The 23,324-nt window shown below is 53.3% G+C and overlaps 5 protein-coding genes and 1 non-coding gene across 6 annotated transcripts; 4 read left to right on the forward strand and 2 right to left on the reverse strand.

Annotated features, from left to right (window-relative positions):
• Window positions 1–57: 57 nt before the first annotated feature.
• BDZ83DRAFT_565630 (PRP1 splicing factor) lies at window positions 58–2,892 on the reverse strand (the record flags this gene model as incomplete). Its single annotated transcript, XM_060503777.1, has 2 exons — window positions 58–204; window positions 262–2,892. 2 exons carry the CDS (start codon window positions 2,890–2,892, stop codon window positions 58–60), a joined length of 2,778 nt encoding a protein of 925 aa, XP_060371036.1.
• Window positions 2,893–3,079: 187 nt separating this feature from the next.
• On the forward strand, window positions 3,080–4,936 carry BDZ83DRAFT_599400 (dimethyladenosine transferase). Its single transcript, XM_060506989.1, has 8 exons — window positions 3,080–3,357; window positions 3,410–3,466; window positions 3,523–3,660; window positions 3,714–3,821; window positions 3,870–4,037; window positions 4,097–4,225; window positions 4,279–4,353; window positions 4,408–4,936. The coding sequence occupies exons 1-8, from the start codon at window positions 3,259–3,261 to the stop codon at window positions 4,771–4,773; spliced, it is 1,140 nt and encodes a 379-aa protein (XP_060371037.1). The 5' UTR covers window positions 3,080–3,258; the 3' UTR covers window positions 4,774–4,936.
• Window positions 4,937–11,145: 6,209 nt separating this feature from the next.
• On the forward strand, window positions 11,146–15,368 carry BDZ83DRAFT_776508 (phospholipid metabolism enzyme regulator; the record flags this gene model as incomplete). Its single annotated transcript, XM_060515467.1, has 3 exons — window positions 11,146–11,262; window positions 12,490–13,540; window positions 13,784–15,368. The coding sequence occupies 3 exons, from the start codon at window positions 11,146–11,148 to the stop codon at window positions 15,217–15,219; spliced, it is 2,604 nt and encodes an 867-aa protein (XP_060371038.1). The 3' UTR covers window positions 15,220–15,368.
• Window positions 15,369–16,638: 1,270 nt separating this feature from the next.
• Window positions 16,639–16,770, forward strand: BDZ83DRAFT_t16. Its single transcript has one exon. It is a non-coding gene; the product is annotated as a tRNA-Leu (tRNA).
• Window positions 16,771–17,340: 570 nt separating this feature from the next.
• BDZ83DRAFT_746849 (uncharacterized protein) lies at window positions 17,341–18,029 on the forward strand (the record flags this gene model as incomplete). The annotated part of the gene is made up of 3 exons (XM_060513332.1): window positions 17,341–17,558; window positions 17,731–17,815; window positions 17,946–18,029. The coding sequence occupies 3 exons, from the start codon at window positions 17,341–17,343 to the stop codon at window positions 18,027–18,029; spliced, it is 387 nt and encodes a 128-aa protein (XP_060371039.1).
• Window positions 18,030–19,236: 1,207 nt separating this feature from the next.
• BDZ83DRAFT_291806 (uncharacterized protein) lies at window positions 19,237–21,825 on the reverse strand. Its single transcript, XM_060502195.1, has 3 exons — window positions 21,575–21,825; window positions 20,745–21,431; window positions 19,237–20,694 (listed from the first exon to the last, which is right to left on the reverse strand). The coding sequence occupies exons 2-3, from the start codon at window positions 21,367–21,369 to the stop codon at window positions 19,427–19,429; spliced, it is 1,893 nt and encodes a 630-aa protein (XP_060371040.1). The 5' UTR covers window positions 21,370–21,431; window positions 21,575–21,825; the 3' UTR covers window positions 19,237–19,426.
• Between the last annotated feature and the right edge of the window lie 1,499 nt (window positions 21,826–23,324).

The raw sequence follows: 23,324 nt of genomic DNA on the forward strand, positions 1-23,324 counted from the left end.
CTCTATCATTCCCGACCAACCCGAATTTGATGTTTGATACATATACTATTACATAATTCATTTCTCCAACACTTCAGCAACCAACTTCAAGATGTCCTCGGTTCCCTTCCTTGCATTGGTGGGCTGTTTGGCAATCGCTTGCCAGTGTTCGCCATGGCGAGGCTCGTTCAAGACACATTTGTTGATGACATCCGCCCGTTTCTCCTGGGATCGGGTTAGCTTACAAACGTCAATTCGACAGCCAACAAGGTAGCCACTTACGTCTGTTCCGTGCTGGAGCAAGAACTTGTAATACCAAGCCCAAGTGTCGCCATTGTCACTGTCCAGCACCAGCGCCTTTTCGAACCAATTTTGTGCCTTTTCGAGCTTGCGTTCGCCCCAAAAGATTCGGGCCACAGCTACAAACAGGATAGGGTCGTTGTCCACCTTCTTGATGGCCTCTAGTGACCGCGGCTTGCGCTGAGTACGTGGCTCCAAGTGCCAGATCTGTTCACTCCACAAGAGTCCGCTCTTGGGAACCTCTTGAAGCGCCTTGGCCATGAGAGACTTGGCCTGGTTGAGATTGCCCGCGCGTCTTTCGATGCGGACAGATTCGCACCAAAGCTCGGCCGATTTGGGTATCGCAAGTCGGGCTCGGTCGAGAACACTGCGAGCCTTGACGACAAGTCCGGCCTTCTCTTCCAGTCGAGAGTAAAGCAGCCACAAGGGAATGGACTTGGACACCGCCTTGACACCTGTACTATAGGCCTCGCGTGCCTGGCCGACCTTTCCAAGGTCTTCGTAAATTTGCCCCTTGAGCATCCACAACTTCGCCGTTGCGGGGAAGAATTGCAACGCCCGTTGGACGAGATCCAGTGCCGCATCGCTGTTGCCCAGCACTCTCTCGAAAACCACACTCTTCATCCACACGCGGTCCGTGGGGGCTTGGTCGCGGGCTTCCTCGAGCAGCTTACGAGCGCGCTCGGTCTCTCCATTCTCGGCTTCGAGCTTGACGGCAGCAAGCCAAATGTCTTCGTTATCCGGGTTGGACTTGAAAGCCCTGGCGAGCACCAATCTGGCGTTGTCGACCTCGCCGGCTTGCCACTTCTCTTTGGCCAACATCATCCACAGCACCTCGCTCTTGGGGCATGCCTCAACAGCCTTCTCCAAGACCTGGGCGAGCGACTCTTTTGTACCGTGATTCCTTTCCAGGTCGGCCGCGGCCATCCATAATGTCCTGCTATTGACGAAAACACGCAGCGCATAGGAGTAGATGGCGCGTGCTGTCTCGTACATGCCACGATTGATGCTGCCTCGTGCGTCCTCCGTCCAGGTGTCCTTGCGGTCGTCGTCTTCATCGAGGCCATAGCCCAGTGTTTCTCTGATAATGTTCCCGCACGTAATAACAGCGCCATCCTCCTCGCACTTTTCTGCCTCAGCAATCCACTCCTCGCGCTTGGGCATGGCGGACTCCTTGACCAGAACTGCAATGGCACGCTTCATGACGTTGACCTTCGTGCCCTGGCCAAGCTGCTCCTGCAGTCGAGCAGCCGCAATCCAAATCTCGTGAGATGTAGGCACTGCTTTTCGTGCCTTGTTGAGCACCTTTTGGGCGTTTTCAGGGCTCTCCAGTCTTGCCAAGGCCAACCACAGATCAACGGACAGGGGTATAAGCTCTGTTGCCTTGGCGAGCAGCAACCGGGCATCTTCCGGATCTTCTTCAAGGTTGACCGCTTCCTTCCATAGTGCTTCTGATTCCGGAATATGGTCCAGAGCGAGTCTGATGACCTTCTTCTTTGCCCTAGGCTCATTCTCCAGTCTCATCGCCTCGACCCAGAGACGCACAGATCGATCATTCTTCTTGATTGACTCGGCGGCAATAATCTTCGCATTCTTTCCATCGTTGAGTCGAATGTTTTCCAGCCACACATCCTCGCTCTTGGGGCAATGTGTGCATCCGCGTGCTATCACATTACGTGCAGCGACCGTCTTGCCCGCCAGTTCCTCCAAGCGAGCTGCAGCAATCCAACCCGGCGCATTATTCGGGTTCGTTTTGATCACCGATGTTAACAGCTCGCGTACACGGTTGATGTCGCCGACCTGCGCTTGCGATTCGTTGAGGACGCTTTTGTTCAGACTGGTAATGTAGCCCTTGGGATCGATACTCGATGCGCTGCCGGCGACTGATGATTCGGTTCCGTCCTGTGACGCTTGCTCGAGCCTAGATTTGAGGACCTTGTCTCTGGCAGCACCAATCTTGGCAAAGTTGGTCATTGTGCCGTCCGCTTGTTCGGAGCTTGATGCTGCTCCGTCATCCGCAACCGTACTGCCCAGCTCTGACGAGTCCCTCGCAGCAGCCAGAACGCTGTCTGGAACCGCGTAGAAGCGTTGGCGCAAGGTCTGCTTGCTTCTCCTGTTTTTTCCTGTCAGGTCTCCAACCTCAGGGAGGTTTGCCCATTCGTCGTCGGTGACTGTCGAAAGCGCTCTCTTAAGATCCGCGAATTGTTGTTGAATCTTGGGGTTCTTGCGTTCGTATTCGTCTTGCTCGGCCTTTTCACGCGCTTCTCTTTGCTTCTGCCTCCTCCTTGCCATCTTCTCGTCAACCTCTTGCCATATCCTGTCGGCCTCTTCGTCATCTTTGTCGTACACGCCACCTGCGAACAGGCCGACTTCGTTATCGGGGTCTTTGAACCGGTCATCGTCGTCGTCCTTCTCCTCCGCCTTCTTGCCGTCGGTGCCTAAGCCGAGTTGTGCTGCGCGCTTGGCGACCGCTTCCTTGATCTGGTCCTCAGTCGGTCCTTCGCGTGCAGGACCCAGATCTGATCGCGTAGTGAAGCCAGTAGCACCTCTACCAAGACCAGCGACGTAGTTTTCGGGAGCCGGTTGGCTCAAAAAGTCGCGCCTGCCCGACATAATGGCGATTGAACAGGTGGCTTTTCGGTGCGGCAGCAAGATCAAGAGGGCGCGCCTGATGGGGGATTTGTAGGCAATCAGTGAGGGTTGGCCTCACTCTATGCTTGGAACCGGTTGCGCAAGGCTGAAGTGGTACTAAAGTTTTTGAGCTGCACAATCCCTGTCGCGCGGGTTCGTAGTGGGGCAAGGGTCCACTAAAATTTCCAAAAGGCTGCCCCTCCATCTTCACCGCAGACTTCGACATCGCGAAGATTTCAGGATCTCAAACTTTGCGCCACCAGGATATCGTACGCCAAAGGTCGACTGCTTGTCAGAATCCCAGTTACTTCCATATAGCGCGACATTCCGACACTTCACACAAGCACCATGGGTAAAGCGAAAGCTGGCAAGCGGAATGCTGCCGCCTCTTCAGGAAGCCCGTACTCCCGACCTTCTCAGAAGACGAACAATGTCTTCAAGTTCAACGTGCGTCGCATTCCATAGTACGTCTTGGAACCTTGGCTAACTTCTTTCATAGACAAATGTCGGTCAACATATCTTGAAGAACCCCGGTGTGGCGGATGCGATCGTTCACGTACGCCCAAACTCCCCCCTTCCATAACGAACCAAACACTAAATGTGTCTATACAGAAAGCCGAACTTAAGCCCACGGATACTGTTCTCGAAATCGGTCCTGGAACTGGTAACTTGACAGTGAGAATTCTCGAAAAGGCGAAGAAGCTCATTGCTATCGAATTCGACCCTCGAATGGCGGCCGAAGTGACAAAGGTTGGACAAAACGCCATCAGGACGATACTCGGAGGCTGACGGGACCAAAACAGCGTGTGCAAGGGACTCCGGAGCAGCGCAAGCTAGATGTCATGCTCGGAGATGCGATCAAAGTCGAATGGGTTCCTTTTGACGTGCTCATTTCAAACACACCTTACCAGGCACGTTCTTTGATACCTTTGCCTCCGGCGTAGCTAACCTGTCATTAGATCTCTTCGCCCCTGGTTTTCAAGATGCTGGCGATGCCGAAGCCGCCGCGGCAAGCGATTCTCATGTTCCAGCTCGAGTTCGGACAAAGACTTGTGGCCAAGCCCGGCGACAAGCTCTATGGAAGATTAAGTGTGAACGCCAACTTTTGGGCTACATGCTCCAATGTGGTGAGTAAAGATGCTTGGGAATGTATCTTTTGCGGCGGTCTACTGATACTCTACAATAGATGAAGGTGTCAAAGGCCAACTTCAGGCCGCCCCCCCAGGTCGACTCCTGCGTTGTGCGCATTGTGCCCAAGCAGGGAGCTGAGCGTCCCACCATCGCGTTCGAGGAATTCGACGGCCTTCTTCGCGTAGTAAGTAGTGTTTACTGTCACCTCAAAGATATCGCAGCTGATAATCCATTCAGTGCTTCAACCGTAAGAACAGAACCATGCGAGCCAGCTGGCTTGGTACGAAGGAAGTGCTCCAGATGCTGGAGAAGGTGAGTTTCAATGTTGTGTGCCTACAAAGTTTAGTGGTACTGATTTGCTACTAGAACTATCGCACATGGGCTGCCATGAACAACGTGCCCCTGGACGACTCCCTTGTCGAGGATGACGAGGACGACGCCATGGAAATGGACGACGACGCGGATGCCGGCGGAAATGATGATGATGATGTTGAGCCCATGGACGACGACACACCCGAGTTCTTCAAGGAGCTCAACGCTACAGCCGCCAAGGCGCCCGAGAAGACGAAGAGCAAGCGCAAGAAGACCAAGGTTGCGGCGCTCGTGCGGAGCAAGATTGAACGCGCGCTCGAGAGCACCGAGCTCATGGAGAAGAGAGCTCGATTGTGCGATGAGACGGATTTCTTGAAGCTGCTTTCTGCTCTCAACTCTGAGGGCATTCACTTTGCTTAGATGTGTCCGTCCTCTGACGGAAATGGCCGGTCTCTGTTAACAAAATTTACTTTTATAGAACGGGCAGTCATGGCCTGGCGTTTGGGCGTACAAAATGAGAGGAGATATCAGGTTTGCGGAATCGAAATGACGGTAGCAGGCTGTGGATCACATTCAATGAAGATTTACTGTGCCTTTTCCATGAAAATCGAGTGGTTATCTAACCCGTGAACCATTCTAGTGCCCTCCAAGCGATGTAAAGACCTCCGTCTTTTCTCCCACTAGATGTCGTAGCATTAACCATAGTCAGGCAAGGCATACACAGGATCTCAACTAGCTGCAGTTCGAATCGGTTTCCATCCAGTCGCTTCATGCCGCAGCCGTGTTTGGCGAATACATTGGAATCATTTTCGCATCAAAGTATTACTTACACAACCGCTCACTACCGACACCGAGGCACATCGTGTCGTCCCGAAGCATCTCATCTGGATTCTAGAAGACCTCGAAACACATACCGGTCTCATTCAACCTCTTCCTTTACCGAGGTAACCCATCACGGCATACAACCCCCATCAAGATCACCTACGCAGTCTCCTTCGTAGGGAAAAGGCAGGGGTTTGATTCCGGACCAACCAACGCCGAAGATCTAGTAGTTATCATTTGTCAGGCAGTCATCATCATGACGGCGCCTTCTTTGCACAGGAATATGCCACACTACTACGACTCTTCTCCTTGTTGCTGGAACGAGATGATTGGGCTTTTGTTGGCCACGAGCTTCTCGAATCAGCACTCTCCGTAAGGCAAAAAGGTGTGGCTGTTGGCCCGAAATGGCAACTCCATTTTCCGTAAATACGTACTCGACTTTGCAACACCAGTTCTCTCCATTGGCCCGGATTGGATCGATGGAAGAGGAAGTCTCGCATCTATCTCAGGGATGGAAGGGAAGGGTAATGGGACTTTAGCCACCTCGCCCGGGTCTGCAACCAGGTATAAAGTATCATGATACATCTCATTTGGAAGGGCCAGAGACTACCCGGGTACATCACCACCGTAGGAAACCGGAAGGGAATCATGAGAGACGTACTAATTAAGAGGAGGAAAACGAGAATGGAGGGGCGGGCCAACGTGGCTCTGTGCATGCAGCCAGTTCTCTCAAAGAGTATGAACAAATTACAACAGGCCACGCCCACGCTCACCCAATCCGACTGCGCCTTAGACCACCACCACCACCACCACCACCACCACCACCACCAAGTGACCAGGCCAAAAACTCCCGCCCGAGGACGCAAAAGCAAGGTAGGTACTATTTGTCGGGCGGGTGGTAAGCACGAGAGAGAGAACAAGGCTGCCTTACCCGCGCGGATTACGTTCCCGCCAGCGCATCGCGACGAGACGAACAAGGCCCGTCCCATCTGACAGGCGCCGCCCTTTGTCTTTCCCAGAATGGCGGGTTATAATCTACCCTACCAGTTGGGATCGGGTGTGGGTTGCGCGTGGGCTGGGCTTTGAACTTGTTCGTCTGCCTAATCGAACCTACTTACCTTACCTCTCAAAAACTGAACCTCCCCAAGGAGGTGTGGAACGTCATTGCATACTAAACTGCGACCTGTCCCAACCTATAGACTTCCGGGTTCCTGCGCAGATGATCAACGCCCGCCGCCGGCGTGCTGACTGACACGCGGGGGGGATGGGCTCTGTTGAGGGATTCAGTAGGTGGAAAAGAACCTTTTCTCTGATCCTTGGAAGAATCAACATCACGCGCCAGACATGAACGTTTTAACGACGTGGGAGACGTTGACGTGGTTTTGTCTCTCTTTTTTCCACGCTTCTTGTCTATGTGTGTGGGTCCTAAGGAAGGCATCTGGTTTGGCCTGCCGTGTAATGCGGGAATGGAAGGAGTCTGAGGACAGCTTGGACGGGAAAAGCCAACAGAGGGAGCCGTGTTTCTCATTAGACAACCGCAGCTTGGCCTTCCTGATTTGTTTTGCCTTCTCTGGGCTACAAGTCTACGAATGGTGATGTGAGCCCCGTGGGTTGAGAGAGGGCTCACCACTTCGGCACTATCGCACGGGAGGGTGAGACCTGCCTGCCCTACCGATCCTCCCGGACACCCTTTTTAGACGGATGGAATATGTATCCGTACTACTGCAGCGTAGATTCTGACGTACCTATTTTCTGGTACGGAGCATCGTTCCCTCTGCGCCTGACTGAGCCACACCTAGGCGGTGCTCACTTCCCTCCCGCGCAAGGTAAGCAGAGGCTACCGAGAGCAGGAGGCTAGAGGCACCGTTTTCGATGCAACGTGGAGAAGAGCCGAAAGAACGGCCTGTCAGCGCCGCAGCGTTCTGCTCAGCGCTTCTGTCGCACAGCATCAGCTGCCAGATCAGCCGTTCGTCGGGTTTCGGTGCTCAGTATCGCCGGTGAGCACCTCGGTCTGAGCGAGGAACGGAGCCTGTCACTCTGTCTCGCGGGGGCCGCCGCGGCCCATCATACGATGGGTCGAGGTCGATGGGCCAGGAACGCATAGGGATTGGCGTCGATGAAGAGAGCACAAGCAACGGCAGCGTTTGACATAGCCCAGATCCCAACCTTGCACAACCATCGCTGCGAAGGCGGCGATCGACCTGGTAACGTTGACCACGCATTTCCAGTCGTTTTCTTCTGCCTGTCCCCAGATTGTGGGATCCAAGGGGAACGGCCGACGACCAATCGAACGCTGCAAAAGCCCCCAATAGCTCGGTACCATCAGAGCATCGTGGGCGGATGGGTTTATTGCGACGTTCTGTCGGGAGCCTGGGGTCGGTGTAATTTTTCCTCGCTTTAGGAAATGTCTCAGGTTATCCAGAAGACCAGAACCCAAGCACCACCCAAGATAGCGGCCCCCTAAACTCAGAGCCCAAGGATGGTTCACATGGGAGATGCAGCCAGTCGTATGCCTGCCACGTCGTCCACTTGGCCGTCTATGAGAGGCTCAAAGAAGCTGGCAAAAGGAACGTTGGCTTCATCTTGATCTGCTGACCTGCAGACATTCCGTTATTGGCAAAGACAGACTTCTTGTCGATAGCCGTTTCCGTAGGTAGGTACAAGAAAGTGCCAAAAACATTATGGACGGAAATGGTGTACACTCGGAATCAACTTTTGCCTATTGAAATCAGAGGTTGTAATGCCACTGTCCGAAAGTTATGTCTGGTTTTCTCGACGAGAAAAAATGCTGCTAGGTACCACATTCTAAGCCGACGAGGCCGTACCTCGTCTCGTAAAAGTGATAATATGCTCCCGATAAGAACCTTCTGTGTTGAAGTATATCACATAACACCGCCATTTCGACTTTAACGGTCGGCCGTTGGAAGCGAGCAAGCAGGCATCCGATCGCGGCGGGCGTTACGACCCATGGTTTGTAAATCGTGGTAGGGGCGGAAGTGTAAGTTGTGCCTGGTTGACTAAGATAGGGTAGAAAGCCTCAAGAGGCATGCGTCAACTTCAATAGTGCTTCGGCACCAGGTCCGAAGCCCACGTAAAGGCCCTTGATTTGTTTGCAGAGTACCCCGTATGGAGCAGTGGCATGCGTCCCCGTCCTCCGTCAGGGTACCAAAAGCCACTGCACGACCGTTTGCTGTCTGTCCGTCTATCCTGTGACTCTTTTTCAAGTTGCAGTTGACCGCGAGCTAAGCAGGTTGTGTGGTAGCGAAATGGCGGCAATCAAACGACTTATTAGGAATTTGCTGAATACCACTGGGTTCTTCCGCCTTGGACTTGGTACCCGAATATTGGAAATGGCAAATTTTGAAGCAAAAGATGCGCCAGACTGCAGGTCCCGGCCGTGGTCCCGGTCCCCCAGTTCCTGACTAAAGCACTTGCGACCCTTGGCCCTGGAGACTGCGTCCACAGCAGCCGACATCAGCCAAGATGGAAGACTCGAGAAGCCGAGTCTGATTGCGGATAGGGAAGAAAGGGCCTAGTGGCAGTGTATGTACTTTGTGGACGGTACGGAGTAGTCGATGGCAGCCATTGAGTTTGTAACTTTGTATCCGTACGAATAGTGTATTTCGCAGAAGCCGGATTCTTCTGCCTGGGAACAGGGGATGGTGACAAGAAGTCTGAAGAGGACCAGGGGCTTTCATTGGAAGGAAGTTGTCCCGAGGTCCCACGATGCCCGATTCTAATCAGCGGTGATGGCTCCCGGGGGGTCGGTGACAGGCCGCCGGTGCAACAGAAAGGACGATGGGACTCATGGGAGAGAAGGGGGGGGGGGGAACGCCCAAGGCAAAAGCAAGAGGGGTGGATTCCTGGATGGAGACCAGCTGCGCCGTGTGTCCTGGCTTTGCCTTGCCTGGGGCCCGGGGGAGGGCAAGGGGGGCCGACGATGAAAGTTGCATCCAGAAAAATTCCAGATTGCGGAAGGGCGAATTTGGGCGTCGTGGGCCAGAGACTTGGGCTGCATTTGACATCCACTCTTGCCCACAGCCTAGCGAGCAGACTCACTACGGAGTACGGGTACATAGAGTGAGTGGATGGCAGGATTCTTGTGAAAATGGTAATATGGAGAAAAGTATCCGGGAAAGAATTGCGGTCTGAGGCATTCCGCGTTGTTTCAGGGGGTTTGCTGGTCGCAGTATCTCCTAACTTCCTAAACTTATTCGGCCCAAGCCCAAGCAATTTGTTGGAGGGAGAAAGAACTCTACTGACTACATTCTTACCTAGGTAGTACTCCGTAGAGGAAGTGAGGCAGAACCCAGCACCAGCTGCCCACGTACATGATGGAAAAAGACATGAGGACCAAGGGCAAAAAAGGTGCTTTCCTTTGTACCTGTGCATCTGTGCCTCCTCTTGTACCTCCAAGGATCCTGGAAGACGGGACTCCTCCCCCGCCAGAGTGGTCCATGTCTAGCGGCCACAAAGGAATGTACCTAGAACTTCTGAAGTATTCGCCCGGGAAGGTCACTCCGTGTCGTCGGAATGCAAAGCAAGGTAGACAGGTACGTACCGTGGGCCGGCCACGACTGCCCTGTTGCAAACTCCGAGGTTGGGCAATGGGCACCTCATGCTGGTCACTGGTGCAGCGGTGTTGACGTTGTGCCTGGCACCGGCTTGGCCTGGCACCTGGAGGAGGAGACTGGAGACCCAAGGACCAAGGTACCTGTTTTTCTCCCCTCTTTTTTTTTCTGCCCCCTCTTCGCAGTTGCAGTCTCCCAGAGTCCAGTGTCCAGTGTCCAGCGTCAGTTGGCAGTCGCAATATTCCTTTCCTTCGCCCGCCGGGCCTTCCGCCTTTCGCCCTGTGCGACGCTATGCTGGGACCTGCAGCAGAATCGGGTCCATTTCTCGCGTTGGCTGCTGAAGGAATCCGTCCGCTGCGCCGCCCCTCTCCAGTCTCCAGTCTCCAGAGATCCGATTTTTCTGTTCAGCGGAGGAGAGGAGAGGAGGAGGAGAAGAGGAGGAGAAGCCCAGGATGCCACTCACCGTAACCCGTAAACGCAATCCATTACCCGGCAGGACTGGACTGGACTGGACAAGACGATACGTCGAGCACATGGCTTGAGCCTTTCTGCCCACGGCACACCGCACGACGAACCGAAAAAGACAGAATCGGCTGAGACGGGAAAGGCTTCGTTGTTGACTTGTTCTGATGGGTCCCAGACCGAAGCTTCTGATTGCTGCGGACTTTCAGGAACGCTTCCGCGGTGCCTCGAGCACCAAGCTCCCTCAGACCTAGACCTGTCCATGTCTCCGTTGGCCCTTACGCTCTCCAAGAGGCGCCGAAGTTGAGCGGAAACATTTCTATGCCAGGATGGAGCTGGGAGGCGAGGGAAAAATTTCGTGCAAAGCATTACAGAGGTAGGAAAGGTAGAGACGCACACAAAGACGAGGAATGGAGGGAGACGGAAGCGATATCGAGTGCTAACAAGAGACATCAAGCAGTCAAAGGAGCCTAGGGGCAGCGTATCAGGGTCGCCCTTCCCTTCATGAATCGGTGCCATTACAATTTTGCTTTTTCGATTTTTTTTTCCTCTCCCTAACCTTTTCATTTTGGGTTTCTTGGTTGTCACTTGTCTTGCTGCTCCTTACTCGTTGCCCTGCCATGTCTTTGTCACCTCGCCCACAGAATCGATGATAGGGCAGCCTTTCTGATGGGCCTCTGTCAAAACGGTTGTTTGCTTCACATCCGTGCCGTTCCTTTCGAAGACACCCTGCCTCGTGGTTGGTCCGCCCAGCTCCAGGGCATGTTTTGATACCAAAGGTGTGTGTATGATGGATATATTGGATACGTAGGATTGTGTCTATACAACTCGGCTCGACTGCATGGGAAGCAGCAGTACACAATACTCGTTTACGCTTACTGCGTAAGGAGGTAGGTTCAAGGAAATCTCGATGGCATCTGGGCCCTGTGCTAGGACCATGCGAGAGAGTCCAGTAGTAGAGGATAATCATCGGAGGGAATATCAACTCTCTTCAATTCCGGCGGAGCGAGTGACGGCAGCGGCAGCATCTGCCTTCTGGAGAACCATACCTGAAGTACGGATAGGTACCAGCAGAATACGCCCCAGAGCAGCCAGAGCAGGGCGAGCCGGATACTTCGTATCAAGTAGTCGCAGATGTATCCTCGTACCTGCCCTTTTGATGACTGCGGCCGGCCCCCGGCAACAACAAGGCGCATGGGTCCTCACGGGTGGCTGGCTACTTACCAGTACGTACCGACCGCATCACGAGCCATGTACCTAGGTACCTTGCCTTCCCTGCTCCCCTTGCAAACAAGGCACTACTTTCCGGCAGGTGCTTTCTCACCCAACCTTGGGCCGCTGAGGTCTCTCTGAGACTCTCTCGCTGGGCAGGTCGTAGGCGTCACACGCTAAGAGCCCGCTCCTTACCGACCGGTCCATCCCAGCACACACCACCCGACCGACCTTCTCTCTTCCAAAGCCCAGGCCCCCCCCAAATCCCCAATCACCCAGTTGCCAGTACCAACAAGTGCCTTCCTCACCAGCACCGACGCCATCCATCCATCCATCCACCAGTGCCAGCGCACCCAGCAAATTTTGGCTTACCTTAGGTTTGCACTGACTGACCTTACTGACCTCATTCCCGTCTGGTCTCCCACAACCTCCTCCACCACCACCTCCACCACCACCTCCAGCCGTCTTCGTCTTCGTCTTTTACATCAGACACACCACGCACTCCTCTTCTCAACTTACACCACCACACTTGGCCCCCCCCCCCATCCCCTCATTTAGAGCTTCTTACTCTTCGTTGTCAACCCGTATTCTTTTCTACCAGGAAACATTCTGCGAATCACTCTCACTCTTGTGTTCCTGTCAAACAGCTCCACAGCAGCCCAATCGCCAGTAGCTTAGCACCCCGTCAACCACGAAACCTAGACACGACCGCGCATTCGTCTTGCCTCAAATCGGCTCCAAAGCAACACAACAACCACTCAGACGATATCTCCAGATTCCCGATAGGGTCCCAACCTTCCACCCAGAAATCCGTCCTATCCTACGTCGCATTGTCGAACATCATGATAGGCCTGCTTCCGACCTACGATTGCCGGCTCCCGAGTTAACAATACCCACATTCGATTGGTATGAGGACTAGACGAGGCTCCATTCCCTTTGCTGTCTCACTTGAAAATCCTCGGCCATGGAAAAGACATTCAGCACCACAAACGGGTCCTCTGACGCAAGCCAGTCACGCATAGAACACACAGAGACGAGCATCATTACTCCCTCACACAACGCCGCCGAGACCCAACCGCATTCTAAACAATCCTCCACCACAACCTCTGTAACACCATCACCATACAACTCCCGCGACACCTCACCGTCACGAAAGGCACAGAAGCCCGTTCACGCGCCCAAATCGGCATCTACGCCCGGCCTGAGATCGCGCAAGAGCAGCCAACAGGACTTGGCTGCAGTACGGACACCCAGGTCCAATACCAATATCCCAGGACCAGCGACTTCGTCCAGGACACTGTCCGCAGCGACAACTCCTACTTTACTACCGAATTCCCAAGAATCCTTCCTTAAATCTATCAATCCCCAGAAGGCACCCCTCACCACTGAGGTAGCTCAAACGAGAGACAGCCCTCGCTGGCCTGTGTCGCCTCGCTTGCGCTCGCCACCTCCTCAGCTCAATAAGCCTCACATTTCGCCTACTGCACGAAAAGGCGAGCAGGAAGCCCCGAGGGTAAATCTCACGAAAGCCTTTCCAACCCCACAACAGGACCCCCTCCCTTCCATGTCAGAGAGCGAAACCGACGACTCACAACTACCATCTGGCGTGCGAACCCCAGTAACCGTAAACGGCTCGACTTTGGAAACAGTACAGGAAGTAAGTTTGCCGAATTCGCCAGGGCAAATGGACTCTACGCTGGAGCAGGTCAACGAGAAGTTGGCCCACGAGGCTGCTGTGAGTGCCGAAAGTCTGGCGACGCAAGTGGACAACAATCGCACCATTCGCCTAAGCAGGGGAGCCCTCCAGGCTCACGACAACATGGGCGACAACGGAGCACTCAGAGTGCGATCGCAGAGCTCCGCTCCTGCCCCGACGGTTACGCGACAGTCTAGTGTGCTGTCCAACAAGCAAGGCAAGAGCAAGGCAACGGGAGAAGGATCTTCTCTCATAGTCGAGACGGAAACGGTGTCATCTATTCCCCAGGTGGCATTGGCACCTGCTTCTAAATTGGAAGTCAGCAGCGGCACACTCAGGGCGAAGCCAAGTACCGAGACGATTAGGCCCAAGAAAGACAAGAAGAAGACGAGCCGGAAGCAACCCACGGTCAACTCTGGCAACGGTGAGACACCAGATTCAATTTTGTACTCCTCTAGGACGCTTCGGCATCACCAGCACAGTCTGCGATCAGTGTCTGCAGCAACTGATGCTTTGTCGCCGCTTGAAACAACGTTTTCGGGACCGCGAGCAGAAATTGTCCGCACTCCGCGGCAGTTTCGATATCGTATCTGGATTGCCCTTTGCAGCTTACCCGTTATACGGAATATACCATTTATGAGCAGTTTACTGACTAGACTTGAATCAGCATCGTCGAAAGCAGATATTTTTGAGGCTAAAGTGGCCAGCGCCGTTGACGAGGCGAATACGTCAGACTCAGAAGAAACATTCGTTTACGATAGTAACCCTCCGGATGTCGGGGACAGACGCAGATTTCACTCGCGGACACCTAGCGCTACTTCGATGATTAGCCAGGCCGACAGACCTGGCGGTATGGGGATGCGCTCAATTCACGAGGCTCTACAGGGCAACGGCGCCGCCGCCGCAGCCGTCGGGCTGAAAAAGAGCATGAAGTTCGTCAACACGTTTAACAGCAATGGAGCAGAGAGCCTTGGCGTCGATGAAGATGGTAAGGGCAGCGGCAGGAGTGTGGGCCCAGGATCGGGCAGAGGTACGAGTAGGCATCACCACCACAATCACTTTGGTCGCTGGGGGCGACAGCCAGGGAACTCACACCCCTCACTTTTCGACAACGAATCACTCTTTCCAAATGCGGCTCGGTCTAAGCTCTCGGGCAACACCTCGAGACAGTCATCCGGCCCTCCTAGTCCTAGGGTTGCGAGCTCCGCTAGAGGTGGACCTCACGCGCTCGGAAAGCGATCGTCGATTCAGATGGCTCGTTATGATGCAGCCGACGATACTACGACCACTGGCGCTGACGACGAGCGCACCCCATTGATTTCGTCTACAGTCAGATCTTCCAGGAGGAGCAGACGTCAACCTGCAAATCTGCGGAACCTCGAATCACAGGCGTACAGGCAACAACCATCCTATCTGAATCGATTCGCAGCTTGTTTGGTTGTCACCATGATGTTGCTTCTCGTCATTACTGGCGCAATCGGCTTCATGTTCGCAACCTCGCAGCCGCTGACAGACATTCAGTTGGTCTCTGTCAAGAACGTCTTGGCTAGTGATCCAGAATTGATGTTCGACCTGACTGTCAAAGCCCACAACCCCAACATCGTGGTTGTCTCTATCGATCAGGCGAATCTGGAGATATTTGCAAAGTCGCCTCACGCGGGCACCGACTTTGACTGGTGGAAGCGGCCACATGAAGGGGAGTTGGAAGACCCAGACATGCATATTCGAGATGATCCCCCCGACGATCCACCAGACGAAGACAATGCTCCAAACATGCGACTCGGAACCATTATGGAGTTTGATAGCCCGCTATCTTTTGAGGGTTCTTTCTTCAATAAGGGTGTATCGGCATCGACGGGCACCATGAGACTCCATCTTCCAGGCAACCACTCTGCTGGAGGTTCTGAGCGATGGGGTCGTATCATCCAGGATGAGTTCGACTTGATCGTCAAAGGTGTCGTCCGTTATTCTTTACCGTTGAGCCAGCGGGTCAGAAGCGCACCAATCTCTGGCAGAACAACAGTCAAGCCAAACTCGGCTAACGACCCCTCTCTCCGACCAAACACAACACTCCCTGGAGAAGTACCTGGTCTTGAACCGTAGGGTATCTCCCTCACTGGAAGTCGGCACATTCGATCATTTTCTTTGTCAACTTGTTCTGTATATTGAGCGTGCATGGCATAGCATAGTATTTCAGGGGGAAAAGCGGCGTTGAGCGAGGCTTTCCAGCAACAAATGCTTAGGGACAAAGACAGCCAAAAGCGAACTGTATATACTTTTCTTATTGAGAGCATCGTTGATCACGATGACTCTTCCATCTCCAGCTCGCGTTTTCACGCAGCTATTGTTTCTTGCGTTTGATTCTCTTCATCCAGCCAGACCACGACTTTGGTGGACCACATGCCATTCCTCGGCACAGCAAATCACGGGACAGGACAGGACAGCGAAATGCACTCATTCAGGCACAGGACCGTTCTTCATATGGGGCAAGGATTAGGACATTTGGGTTTTGCGTTGCTTTCTTTATCAGTATGGGAATCTTCTTTGCAACGGCCTTTTTCAGCTCTTGGGTTCATTAGAAAGGGAAAAGTAGCAACTACGCTGTTGTAATTGTAACGAAACTTGACGACCAACAGAGGAGATCAGAAGACCGCTCACAGAGGTGCGCGACGAAAACAAGAAAGTCAGTTTTGACATGGAGGTTGTGCAGTCTTGGCGAGGTTTGCGATGGATAAGGTAGCCCAGAGCTAGGTAGACAGCTAGAGAATGCCGATACTAGCTCTCCTGAGACTGGGCATTCATTTGCCATAGAGTATGCCTGACGATTTGCTCCGTCTCACGAGGCCCACACATATTGACAATCATGACATGGGCAGAGCCTCAGTTGTTTGGCCACTGGCCAGCCTGTAGACCTGAGAATAGGTAAACAGACTCCCCTCCGCAACCATGCACCCAGGGCCCCATCCCGAAACATGTTTGTGTGCATCTCGCATGACCCTGCCAGCTGGCAGCTCATCAAAAGGACGAGGGCTTTCCCCTGACCGCCTTTACATCACAAGGGGACGATCTGTGGGTTAAAGTAAACAGATCCCCCAAGCAACGTGGGGGGGGGGGTGTTCAGGAGGGGTCGATGCCCGGGCGCCCTGCGAGTTAACCTCTCCGATCGGAGGCGGGCCGGGCCCACCGCAACCCTCTATCTCTGCTTTTTTTTTGTGCATATCTCTTGTTTGCTTTTTTGTGTATGGCCCTCGGATTATTCGTACGGGGTGTGCAGGGTGCGGAGTATGGTACATGCTATGGAACCCGGCTCTCTCAGTACAGGGCACCCGGTGATGAATGTGCCAGACCGACCAAGGCAGAATTATTTCCCGGTGGAGATGGAGGGGGGGAAAGGGAACAGAGGAGAGGGGGTCACGATGGCACAAAGACTCACAGAAGAAAGAGGGTTATTGAGGCTCCTCTGCACCGTAAACTGGTATCCACATCTGATCCACTCGAGATCCTGCGAGTGATTCGGAAACGGGCAACTTGGCCGAGCGGTCTAAGGCGCCAGACTCAAGATAACGGGCTGTCTAAAATCAGCCTACGTCTTCCCTGGTACCAGGGAGCATTCTGGTCTCGAAAGAGGCGTGAGTTCGAATCTCACAGTTGTCATATTCCCTTTTTACTCTCTGTCGATAGAGCGAGTTGTTCAGTCATTTGAACTCCTGGACAATGTTCGTACAGGTCAGTGGTTTTTACTAGACTTTGTGTTGCAGGGTTGCCGTCTTTCTTATACTCAAGCGGGCTGGCGAATTTTCAGCTTTGCAAATGCGAAGGCTTACTTACGTCCATCATCAACTCTCATTATAGCCAGAGTCGGTAATTAACAGTGCCCATTTTTTTCCCCCTTCACAAGAGAGGCGTCGGTGATTTCTTGCCAGGCTCAAGAAGGGCAAATTTTTGTGAGGCAGTCGGATAAGCTTCGGGACATGCCATCTTGTGTGTTCATGAACACTCCGCGAAATAACGCAAACTATTGAGTGTATTATGCCATTCGCTGCCTTTCCCCCCAAGTCATATGACAGCAATCGAGTCATTTTGTTTCTGTCCACTTTGAACTAAATACTCGCCTGTATTAAGCATAAACTCTCAGCCTGATAAAAACAACACACACACACACACACACACACACACACACACACACACAGAGAGAGAGAGAGAGAGAGAGAGAGAGACAAAACCATGCCCGTCATCACCACAAAGGAGCCCGCCTCGGCCGTCGCCGCGGCTCTTGTGGCCGAGGCCAGCGAGACCAAGCCGGCGTTTCTCGTCGTCTACGCCTCGCATCGCAACGGAAGGTCGTGGTGCGGCGACTGCACCGCTGCGGAGCCGTACATTGAGAAGAAGTTCGGCGGCGGCGAAGAGACCGTTCGGGTCGTGTACGCGGGGCTGCCCGATGAGTGAGTTGGACTTACCCCGGGCACCTTGATTCCCCCATTCTTCGTGTGTACTAGTCGCATGAACAAAACTACCACTTTTTTTCTCATATTGAATATCATCTGCGGGAATCATTCCCGCAAAAAGGGTCGTTGAAAATGCCATTTTTTTTGCTGATGATTACTTTCATGACAGATGGAGAACAAAGGAGAACCCGTGGAGACAGGCGCCCTTCAACGTGACTAATCTGCCCACCCTCATCAAGGTCTCAGGAGACAAGGTGCGTTTTTGCTGTTCCTTTCGAAAACCCCATCATTCCATCTCTTCCTCACAGAGCAGGCGACTCCTATACTGCACCATGTATGAGAAAGACTGTGTAGTAGCTTCTACTAACCAATGTAAATTAATAGAAGTGGGAGAAACTGGTCGAGGCGGACGTCTACGACCAGAAGAAGCTTGACGCCTTTGTCGGCAGCGGCAGCAGCCGGTTGTAGTCGCTTGGACAGCGCTGAAACCACATGAATAAAGAATCGAATGAGAAAAGACCTTACAGATTACAACATCGAGCCCTAGTGTCAGTGAATCGGAACAGAAGTAACAAAGTGTGAAGATGAGATCACCGTAGTGTGAAAAGTCTAGACCGCTCACCTGTAAGCAATGGTTACGTTCCTATGGAAATAAACAGTTGGAAGCAGCCTGGATGGAGTGTTTCTATGCTCCCCCGGATTTCCGCAATAGAGTATCCGGCTGAGCGAAGACGAAGCATGTTTATTTTGTTCAACGGGCTGGCAACGCACCAAGGCGGGAAGAAAGGGGTCGGTACCCTACTCCGTATCATTCGACTACCAAAGGCCCTGTCGAGTTGGTTTCCAGAAAGAAGTTGTGTCTATGAATGTGTGTAGTCGGACAGCCTGACGGATGAAGACAGACAAGATAGATGGGATCACAGTTGATGTGAATTCTGAAGAGAAAGAAAGTGGCCGAGCAAGGGGTGTTTCCTGGAAGAGTATGGAGAGAGAGAGGTTGAGCCTTCATGAGGGTTGAATGACTATTTACCATCGACAAAATTTTTCATGCCATCTTCAACCTTGGGCATGACGGAAGATGCTCCTTATAAAACACCTCTTGGACAGCTAGGCCTTGTCGCGGGTCAAAAATCTCACAAATCATACACCCTGGCCCAGGCATTCAGGCTGGACGAAACATTCACTGGACATACCAAGTCACGACATCACAAATATTACGAGAGACGAGGAACAAAAGTCTAACTAACGTCAAGCCATCTTAGCATTACTCATGTATCTATCCAACATTGCATCTAGCCCGGCCACAGCCAAAAGGACTCATACATCCGTAAAGCCATATCGTAGTAGCAGACGCTTGTCATCAAGTTTCCAGCACCCATTCAAGGTAATGCTGCCTGTTCATGATCGAAGAAGAAGCAAAACACCGCCAGGGAAGCTCCCCTCTCCACCTCAACCATCCACATCTCCTGCAGTCCATACAAAATGAACCTGCCTGCCTCATTTCCTCTGTGAAAACTGAAGGGTAGATATAGTGTAGTGTTTAGAACCCAAAATATAAAGAGGCATAAACATATAGCCATAAGAAGAGGAAAGAAGCCAAACAATAATATCCACAAAATGGACAGCGCCTCCAGACCCAATGTTTCGTTCGTACACTACCCGCAAATGCCAACCGAGACCCCGTGTGGATAGAGAAAACCAAGCAGCGCAGATCAGGGGGTATCCCGTCTTGTATCTTTTTTTTGCTTTTCTCATCCAACAATGCCAAAGTCCAGTACTAAGATAAGTTGGATAAGAGGGAAGAAATCTATGCGATGCAAAGCAAAGAAGGAGGTCATAAACATAACGGCGTCAGTATGTGCCGATTACTCGGGGATGGCTTCGTTGGACCCGGGGGCAGCGGCGCCCTCTTCCTTCTTGCCCCAGCCGGAGGCCCAGCCCATCCAGCTGGATCGCTTGTTGTTCTCTTGCTTGGCCTCGTTGTTCTCCTGCACCAGGCGTAGAGGACGAGGCTTGTTGCCAGCGAAGGTGGTCTGCTTCTCGTGGTGAGACCGCGGAGGGGATTGCGAGGGAGGCGTACCCGTCAGATCGTTCGAGTCGCCGCTGGTGCTCGAGGTCTCGCTGCGCATGCCAGGGAAGTTACCTGCTGTGGGTGCTTGCTGGCCGCTGGGTGCCCGTGCAGCCGCGTTGGGGTTGCCACCGAAGAAGGTCTGCGACGTTCGCGGAGTACGAGGGGAGCCGAGGGGCGGGGAAATAGGTCCATCCGGTCCCCGATACATCTGGTTGACGAGGTTGACACCAGTGAACTGCTCGCTCATCGGGCGCGCTCGGCGGGTGCTGGAGGAACGGGTCATATTCCCGATAGGAATGCGAGGCGCCGTCTCTGGGTCCGTATGTGCCGAGTTAGCTGGCTGGGCCGATGGCATGTAAGACATGGGCCTTTGTTTGGGCTTGTTCGGGCCGACGGCCATGGTCTTGGCTCGTTGCAGTAGCGACGCTCCGGAAGCGCCCTCCTTCGGCGGAGCGGGGAGATCTTTGTTGGTGTTTGCAGCCGGCTTGATCTCGGTGGATGTATCCAAGATGTGCTCGAAATCCTGATGCTGCAGGAGCCTCTCAATGATCTTGTTGATGTAGAGGGTCAACGCCTTATTCTGGTCCTTCATGGACTTGAGCTCCGATTCGAGGCGGCGGGCATGCTCGTTGTCGTTACCACCGGCATCTGATGCATCCTCGGACAGCTCATCTGCCAAGCTTGCGCCTCCGGACCGGCCCTCCAGCGCGTTGAGCGCATCCTGGTTGGCGGAAACACCCATGTAGCTGAAATCATTCTTAGAGAAATCGCCATTGAGCGTCTTTTCCTGAAGAAGCAGTTGGTAGCTTTCATTATCTTCCATGAGGCGGGCGTTGGCCATGCGGGCTTCCATCAGCAGGCGTTCGACTTCCTGCAGTCTGCCGCCACCCTGGTTCTCAGACTCGACCAGCTTGATTTGGGCCTCGGCAAGTTCGAGCCGCAGAGATTCGATCAGCTTATCCTTCTGGAGCAAAAGCTTCGAGTTGTTCCGTGAGTCGCTGCGGTTGAGGGACGAAGGAGGGGCGAAACTGCCGTTGTCAACGTTGGGAGATGTTGCTGCAGCTGGAGGACTGTTAGCTTTGGGCTTTCTGGCTTGACAGGGTAAAACTTGCATTGCCTCGAAGGACGGCCCTCCTCGTCATTCCGCTGCGACAAGTTGTCCTTCAGTCTTTGGATGATGGTCTGCATCTCCTCCTCTCTGTTGGACATTTCTTCCTTTTCCTTGGTCATGGAGCTTCGCTCGGCCTCGTAGATTGCTTCCATCTCACGCATCTTCTTGGCGGCATCTCTCTTCTCATTTCGCAGCGTCTCAATCTGCTCTTCCGTCTCATGCACCTTCTCCTCCAGCTTGGAAGACTCCTTGATTGCGTCGTCCAATCTCGTCTGCAGCACTTCGACCTGTTTCCTGTACTGATCAGAAGAGATCTCGGCCTTGGAAAGGCGTTCCTTGAGGTCGTCCAACAGCGCAAGGGTCTCGGCTCTGGCAGCCTCCTCGGCCTCAGAACTGCCATTGCCATTGCCGTTGCTCAGGACAGAATCCCGTCTTGTTGCAGCTGCACGAGCGGAAACGGGAGTTCCTGAGCGAGCTGGTGCTCTGCGCGCAGCAGAAGCAGCCGTGGGCGTGGAGGATCGCGTTGGCGTTCTCGCAGGAGAAGCAGAAGGGGTTGATGCAGAATCTGTCGAGGAAACGCGACCGACGCCCGCAGCGGGCGGTTTCTTTGCTGTGGCAGCTGACATGGTATCGCGGTGAGGGCTTGTTGTGGCGATGATTGTTGTTGTAGTGCGCAGCGGAGGGTTACCTGGGGAAACGGAGGTAAGCGGGGAGACTCGTCGAGAGGAGAGGGAAAAAAAAAAAAAAAAAGAGAGTTGGCGGTCAAGGGCAGTGCGGAAAGTTATTTCTGTAGTGACGATGTTCCGTTCCAGGGAGAAGAGGCTATCTCACCAAATGTATGTAGTTGCTTATTCTTGGAACAGGTGACGCGGAACACACAACAGCGGGAAAGTTGTCGATCGTTGGGCTCCCCAGATATGCGAAAGGCAAATAGTAGCCAAATAGGAGTGCGGTGCAGAACGGGAGGGTGTGCAGCAGCAGCAGCTTTGCAAGCTTAAGTCAGACGGTGTCAGCCCAGCAGGAAGTGGAAGTGCCTCTCAGACAAGTACTTTGTATTCCCAAGTACACAGTAGACACTTAGGTTGGGTTCCTCTCTTCTTTCAGGGGAAAGTGCAGCGAGTGTCGGTGTCGGTGTCGGTTGTCCAGTCCACAGGTTGCAGTGAATTTCCGATATTTCGGGGCTGCTCCAGGGGGTCTAATTCGCTAGCCCGTGCAGGAAGGGGAAGACGTGGGCCAACCAGGAAACGAGGAATGGAACGAGAACAATGCTCTTCACCCTTCCAACCCCGGCGCCACTAAACGTTTTCGCCGGGTTGCGTTGCTTGTTGCTTGAGCGCCCTGCAGAGTGTAGACTGCAAAAGACGGGAATGCCGTGGACGCACTAACTTAACTTTACCTGCGAACGCCTCTGAAGACTGACCGTCATCTAAGGTAGCAAAGCCTATCCGTAGGTACCTGGAGGAAGTGTGCGGGTAGGTCACCGTGGAACTCTTGGGTGGTTTGACACCTTCTTGACGGCGTAACTTATAGTGTGGTAGGTCAGGCAACGGAAACTTTCTCTGGCGTGCTATTTTCGATGAATCCCTTTCTTGCCCTTCAGTCTCTTGTTCGGTCCCGTATTGCGTTGCGTTGCGCTGAGCTGAGACTACACTCGTTGGGATGCGTCCGAGGTAACTCTCGTTTCAGTCCCTTCTCTTGGTCACTCGGTGCTCGCAGCTTGGGTGGATGGCGGGCGATGACGGCAGTGTCAGGCAGTGGCCAGCGCTGCGAATGAGATGCTGCAGACGCCGTCTCGTCTTTGGTTTAGATGGGATGAATGATAACCTTCTTTGATGTATGATTTCTTTCCGGATTCTTGGGTTCCTCGGTTTCTAGATGGCCGGTATGTATGAAATTGAGGACTCCCAAGTACGTTTATAGATCGAATACACTTTAGTAATACCATCCCATCGCGCTCTCAATAATAATAACACATAGACCGCAAGAACCGTTATGAACGAATAGGATCACAATGCTTTCTGGCCCTCGACTGAAACACCCTCCTTCGCTGTCCAGACAGCCAGGCATTGCCCTTGGTGAGTAGCTCTTGGTCACGTTCGCTGTCTGTACTCCGGCCGTCTGCTGGTTACCTGTCAGGAGCACCGGCAGTCAGGTACTTGTCAGTAGTAGAAAGCCACCAAGCTGTCTTAGCAAGCACACGCAGTGGGTAGGGGTCTCGCGCACCCTGCACCCCTATTCTCCCCGTGGTGAGCAGTCAGAATGCGGAGCCCGTCGATGTTAGTGGGCTCGGCCCGTCTTTGTACCCAGGGATCCCATCGAGTCATTGGACGGCACTCTGCACGGGACCGGCTAGAACTCACCGTGGTGGGAACCGTGAAATTATTCTTATGTTGCCATCAATGCAAAACTTCTGACGGCCTTCCAGATTCAGGTTCAAGGCTTAGAAGCCCTGTCAGACCTCTGGCCAATTTCCCGACCATGAGCCGGTAAAATGGCAGGCATTGGGCTCGACAGACTCGACAACCAGATGCTGCTTACATTCCAAGCACAGGGATGACGGGACAGGTAACCAACTTTATAA

This window comes from Colletotrichum acutatum (assembly GCF_030867785.1).
Source record: "Colletotrichum acutatum strain CBS 112980 chromosome Unknown BDZ83scaffold_4, whole genome shotgun sequence".
Classification (NCBI taxonomy): Eukaryota; Fungi; Ascomycota; class Sordariomycetes; order Glomerellales; family Glomerellaceae; genus Colletotrichum; species Colletotrichum acutatum.

Bases quoted from the DNA above. Each gene is read 5' to 3' on its own strand.
- BDZ83DRAFT_599400 (XM_060506989.1), top strand. From the start codon at position 3,259: ATGGGTAAAGCGAAAGCTGGCAAGCGGAATGCTGCCGCCTCTTCAGGA. The intron at 3,358-3,409 runs GTGCGTCGCATT...CTTCTTTCATAG, and splicing joins ACAATGTCTTCAAGTTCAAC to ACAAATGTCGGTCAACATAT. The intron at 4,226-4,278 runs GTAAGTAGTGTT...TAATCCATTCAG, and splicing joins TCGACGGCCTTCTTCGCGTA to TGCTTCAACCGTAAGAACAG.
- BDZ83DRAFT_291806 (XM_060502195.1), bottom strand. From the start codon at position 21,369: ATGTCAGCTGCCACAGCAAAGAAACCGCCCGCTGCGGGCGTCGGTCGC. The intron at 20,695-20,744 runs GCAAGTTTTACC...ACAGTCCTCCAG, and splicing joins GGGCCGTCCTTCGAGGCAAT to CTGCAGCAACATCTCCCAAC.